Source organism: Felis catus, chromosome D2, assembly GCF_018350175.1.
Source record: "Felis catus isolate Fca126 chromosome D2, F.catus_Fca126_mat1.0, whole genome shotgun sequence".
In the NCBI taxonomy this organism is placed as follows: Eukaryota; Metazoa; Chordata; class Mammalia; order Carnivora; family Felidae; genus Felis; species Felis catus.
In genome coordinates, this window is record NC_058378.1 from 17931766 (window position 1) to 17937783 (window position 6018).

At 49.9% G+C, this 6018-nt stretch overlaps 1 protein-coding gene across 1 annotated transcript; it reads left to right on the forward strand.

Moving 5' to 3' along the window:
* Window positions 1–4322: 4322 nt before the first annotated feature.
* LOC101093963 (60S ribosomal protein L21-like) lies at window positions 4323–4808 on the forward strand. Its single transcript, XM_045039873.1, has one exon. The coding sequence runs from the start codon at window positions 4326–4328 to the stop codon at window positions 4806–4808; it is 483 nt and encodes a 160-aa protein (XP_044895808.1). The 5' UTR covers window positions 4323–4325.
* Window positions 4809–6018: the final 1210 nt, after the last annotated feature.

Genomic DNA, 6018 nt, shown 5'->3' on the forward strand with positions numbered 1-6018 from the left:
GAGAAGGTGCTGAGATGCGGGAAGTTTCCCAACTCACTCTCCCTACAAGGCAGGGCTCCACAAGGAAGAATGGACAAGACAATGGAGAAGCCATGTTATCTTTTTCCCACTGATGGCAGCATGCACCCTCTCCCTCCACCGAGTGGGGGCAAACACAGACATGTGCCAGAGTCACTCTGATAATCAAGCCCCCGAACCTGCATGGGGCAATGAGGCCGTGAGAGAAAAATCGCTGTGGGAAGGCAAGGAAGCAGACTTCGTTCTGGGTCGTGTGGCAGCTGACACAGAATCGCTCTGTCCGCCATCCCAGCAGGCTGTGGTAAAATGAATTGAGAGACGCATGTCAGAAAGAGCAGCCTAAGTGTTCGTCTCCAGAGGAACAGATACGCAAAATGTGGTAAGTCCGTACAATGCAATATTATTCAGCTGGACAGAGGAAGGAGCATGGCTAACGTGTCTCACGGTTCATGCTGGTTCTCGGCTGGGACCTCAGCCAGGGCGAGCCTGAAACCCTGCATGGGCCCACCAATGTGGTGTTTCCTACTGTCTGCCCTCCCAAAGGACAAGTGTCCAATGTCAGAGCACGGGGGACAGGAATGGTCTGAGTTAGCTCTTATACTAAGAGTAGCTTCGAGAAACTTCTGAAGACCCATCTGGTCATCCCGGTAAGACTCCCTGCCGTGTGGGCATAAAGAAACACCTATGACATTTATCCCGTGACCCACGTATTACTTTCTAGAATGCTGAACGTTCAGCAAAGCTAGTGAGTGGTCGACTTATTTGCGAGCTTGGGTTGATGATTCTTGCCTTTAAAAGCCAACTACTGGGGCGCCTAGGTGGCGCAGTCGGTTAAGCGTCCGACTTCAGCCAGGTCACGATCTCGTGGTCCGTGAGTTCGAGCCCCGCATCAGGCTCTGGGCTGGTGGCTCAGAGCCTGGAGCCTGTTTCCCATTCTGTATCTCCCTCTCTCTCTGCCCCTCCCCCGTTCATGCTCTGTCTCTCTCTGTCCCAAAAATAAATAAACGTTGAAAAAAAAAATTTTAAAAGCCAACTACTGTAATTGCTCCCGTAGATGGGTACAGCCTTTTACAAGTTTCAAAGCCCTTTTAGTTCTTCCCCTATCATTTTATTATTTTAGCTTCTGAAAATAATGCGTATCCGTCACCATTCTTTTTTTTTTTTAATTTTTTTAATGTTTATTTATTTTTGAGACAGAGAGAGACAGAGCATGAACGGGGGAGGGGCAGAGAGAGAGGGAGACACAGAATCGGAAGCAGGCTCCGGGCTCTGAGCCATCAGCCCAGAGCCCGACGCGGGGCTCAAATTCACGGACCTCGAGATCGTGACCTGAGCTGAAGTCGGACGCTTGACCGACTGAGCCACCCAGGCGCCCCATCGTTCTAACTAGTTTGGGCAGCAAAGGACTTTATTAAAACATTATCAGGGGTCTCGAAGAGCCTGCAGGGGGCCAAGGCCAAGTTTTGGGGCTGTACCACCCCAGGACTGCCCAGGGGAGATACCGCAGTGACACCCCAACAGTGCACCCTGGATGGAGCCACGACAACAGCTGCTCAGAAAACTCCAGTCCTTTGCCCCCACCCTTAGAAGCAGATCCCATTGGTGCTTCTTGCCCTCCCACCAAAGCCTCACGCGGGTACGTCTGATCGGCGGAGCTCAGGTCGCTAAGCTTGCATCGGGGACAAGGTAGAGTGAGAAAGTGCTTTTCTGGCTTCTCTTCTGGGGACAAAAGGTACCGTGGGAAAATTCCTCAGATGTAGGAAGAGTGTCCAAGGGATGCTGGTGGTCACAGATGACGACAAACACGATGAAGTGTCGCCAGACCAGCAGAGGCGGGGTTTTAAGGCCTCGAAGTGGTTATTGTTGAGTTCTTGATGATTACAGACAATCATTTACTGTAGATTCACAAGAGAGCTGATAAAAGAGCACCAGTTTAGATTTCTCTAACCAATAACGTCCGTGTACTGACCCTGTGAGAGTTCTTTGAAAGACCTGGCCCGCTTTGGTTGCCACAGTTTCCCGGTTGATTCTTTCAAACCCCGTTTGAAGCAGAGCTCAAAGCTCTGTACTCACTGGGTGGCTGCATAATTGTTTTAATTCGTTTATTAAACACAATTCTCTCTCCTCGCTTGTGCCCTGCTCCTTTGATACATGCTCTGCAGCCGGGTCCCTAATGGATATGATTAGTGCTTCCCACCGTGTGCGGCGTGGGAGGGATGGGGTGTTACATCGCTAAGCCGGGGACACGTCTCCATTTTATGTGGCAGGGACTCAGGCTGTTTCTTCTGACACGCGGGGTGAAGTCAGCGAGAGAATTCTTTAATAGTTTCATGTGAGCTCACTCTGCTCGTCACACGCCAAAGGGGAGCTGGAGACCAGAGAGGAAGATAGAGGGCACAGAACAGGTGAGGCACCTTGTGTCAAATGACCGGCCCCTCACCGCCCCCACCACCAGCCCAGGAATTTAACTGTGTGCATTTGAACACAGACATCCCAAGACAGATCGAAGACAGGTCGTTGGCAACAAGTCAGAACAGAGAGAGACGAGGGAAGGTACCAACGAATCATCCTTCTGGGTTCTAACCCAGACAATAGATACAGCTGAATGCAATCAAATGTGATAGGCGTTTAGGGCGAGATGGGTCAACATGGCTTAGGCTTAAGACTGAAACAGGACTCCTCGCTTCCTGCACCCTGGATTGAGAAGTGATTCCCAGGGAGTAGTCTACCCAGCCCAATGCACCTTTGCTTGCCCCAATGATATGAAGATTTTTGTCCTGCATTTTCTTTTGGAGGTCTTCTGGTTTCAGCCTTTATGTTTAAGCGCATGATTCATTTCTAGTTAATTTTTGGATACGGTGTGAGGTTAACGGCAATGATTTGTCTTCCCATGCATCCAGTCAATGAGAGAAATGCTTTCCAGCCAGTCCCCGAGAAGAACAAGTCTGGATCTTTCCCAGTGTATTCCTGGCAGTGGTCCAGCATAGCTTCTCTTCTGAGCAGGCCAGTGGTAACTGATCGAGTAACTGGAAGAAAACCCTCAAATTTAATAATATCCCCTACTGGGTTTCTAATCAGTTTCAATGGTGGTTCATGCGTTTTATCCATTTCCCCTTTTCAAACTGATTCCTGTAGACCACATCAATTCACCTGTTTAAATCAAGCCTGAGGAAATGATAAGGCAACAAGTTAAAGTACACACAAGAGTCGTATTGGGGCGCCTGGGTGGCTCAGTGGGTTAAGCGTCTGCCTTCGGCTCAGGTCATGATCTCGCTGTTCGTGGGTTCGAGCCCCACATCTGGCTCTGTGCTGACAGCTCAGAGCCTGGAGCCTGCTTCAGATTCCGTGTCTCCTTCTCTCGCTGCCCCTCCCCTACTTGCACTCTGTCTCTGTCTCTCAAAAATAAACATTCAAAAAATCAAAAAGAGGGGCGCCTGGGTGGCTCAGTCGGTTGAGCGTCCGACTTCGGCTCAGGTCATGATCTCGCGGTTTGTGAGTTCAAACCCCGCGTCGGGCTCTTTGCTGACCGCTCAGCGCCTGGAGCCTGTTTCAGATTCTGTGTCTCCCTCTCTCTCTGTCCCAACCCACTTGCATTCTGTCTCTGTCTCTCTCTCTCTCAAAAAAAAAATAAATAAATAAATAAACATTAAAAAAATTTTTTTTAAAAATCAAAAAGAGTTTCATTAAGTACTGAACTTTTATTCTTAACCCCATGGCTGGACAAAAGCCCTATTTTTTTTTTTTTTAGCAGAAATAGAGCAGGCACTGGTGACTTGGTTGGTTGAGCCTCTGACCCTTGATTCTGGCTCAGGTCATGATCCCAGGGTCGTGGGATCAAGCCCCATGTTGGGCTCCCCACTGAGCGTGGAACCTGCTTAAGATCTTCTCTCTTTCTCCCTCTGCCCCTCTCTCCATTCATGGTCTCTCTCTCTCTCTCCAAAACAATAAATGAAAAAAAGAAAAAGAAATAGAGCAGGCACCCTTTTCCCATCCTATGCAATGGTGTGCATAGAAGCCATGTCCAAATAAATCCTAGAACTTAGATGTCATAGAGAAGAGAACAGCCATCAGTTTGATGAACCACTGGAAATGGGGATCTTTGCAGCTTTGGCTTATAACACTTGACTGGTACATTCTTGGATAGCAGTTCATTATTGGTGTGTATAAGATTACTTAGAGGGTTTCCCCTGAGGAGCAGAAGTGTGTTGTAGCTGTTTTAGGAAGAGTCTAGAAATTCCACTCTTAAAAACACCAGGCCTCTAGCCTTCCTTTCGGCCGGAACTGCCATCTTCCAGTAATTCGCCAAAATGACCCACACAAAGGGAAAGAGGAGAGGTACTCGCTGTATGTCCTCTCGGCCTTTCAGAAAACATGGAGTTGTTCCTTTGGCAACGTACACGCGAATCTACAAGAAAGGTGATATTGCGGACATCCAGGGAATGGGCACTGCTCACAAAGGAACGCCCCACAAATGTTCCCATGGCAAAACTGCAAGAGTCTCCGACGTTGCCCAGCGTGCTGTTGGCATTGCCGTAAAGAAACAAGTTGAGGGCAAGAGTCTTGCTAAGAGAATTAATGCACGTGCTGAGCCCGTCAAGCACGCAAAGAGCCGAGACACCTTCCTGAAGCGTGTGAAGGAAAGCGATCAGAGAAAGAAGGAAGCCAAGGAGAAAGAGACTTGGGTGCAACGGAAGCGCCAGCCGGCCCCACCCAGTGAAGCACACTTCGTGAGAACCGAAGGAGAGGAGCCTGAGCTGCTGGAACCCATGCCCTATGAATTCACGGCATGAGAAATGTAAAATAAATAAATAAATAAAAGACTTCAAGACTGTAAGAAACAAACAAGAAAACCCACCCGGCATAGGAGTATCCAGGAGAGGCTATGATGCTTTTGAGTGGTCAGGGAGAGCTCCTGGAGGATTCGGTGCCTGATGCGATCATTGAGTCCCGAAGAGGGCATGACAGAAGGGATGGCTCGGGGAGCAAGGGCACAGAAGGAGAGTGGCGTGCCTGCGGCGGGTGGCGATTAGACTGGCGGGTGGGGCATGGAGAAACTGTGGTCCCGGCAAGCAGCCTGGAGACAGGCGGCCCCCCTAAATCCTGAAGGTACACACACCCTATTTCCCTGGCTAGGATATCACGATGATGAGATGCGTGAGTATTTTGTACAGTACTGAATGGGAATTTTGCCTGTCAAACCGTGACATAGCTTTCATGGTAAGACGCGTCCCAATTTCAAAGATGTTAAAAGGTGTGGTAAAAGCGTGGTCGGTCAGTGTGGTAGCCAGCCTCTGGGGTGACCGCAAAGATTTCCACGTCCTGGTATCAGCACCCTGGGCTGTACCCTCCCCCATTCGGCGGGGCGGACCAGACTTTCTTATGCCGAAGGCAGCTGCAACGATTTGGGGGCATGAGAGCTAGGTGATAATAACAAGGTTTGGGAAGACGGAAACCGATCAGGGCTTGCGATAGGAATTTGAGCTGGAGAGGTTACGAACGCCGTGGCTTATTTCCAGCAGGAGGACGTCAGTTTCGACTTAGCAGAATCCTCATTTTCTTGTCCTTCAGGCCACCTGCCGGGCTCAGCATGGAAGCGAGCCCGGCTTCTCCATTCCCAGTGCCTTGCTATCACCTCACCCCAGTTAGAAATTTCTCTTCCCGTTGCCACGCCCTCTCTCATAACAGTCCTTCCATGGGACCATTCCAGCAGCTGAAGTCCGTCTGGGGCAAGTATGCTGAGAGCCCAGGGCCAAAGCAGGACCAGGCTCTGGGAGAGGATACGGTGCGTGCTAAGTCCCTGCAGAGGGAGGACAGGGCAGGAGGAGGTCCTGAAGGAGGAGTCAAACAGCTGACTCCAGATGAAAGTCTACAAGAACAAAAGCTCCCTACAAATAAATTGCACATAATCTGATTCGGCTCATACTTTCGCTAATAAGGCACGGAGCCTCGGCTTAAACACGCCATCCGTGGAAGGGTCTCGACTTCTGGTCCCCAGTCCCC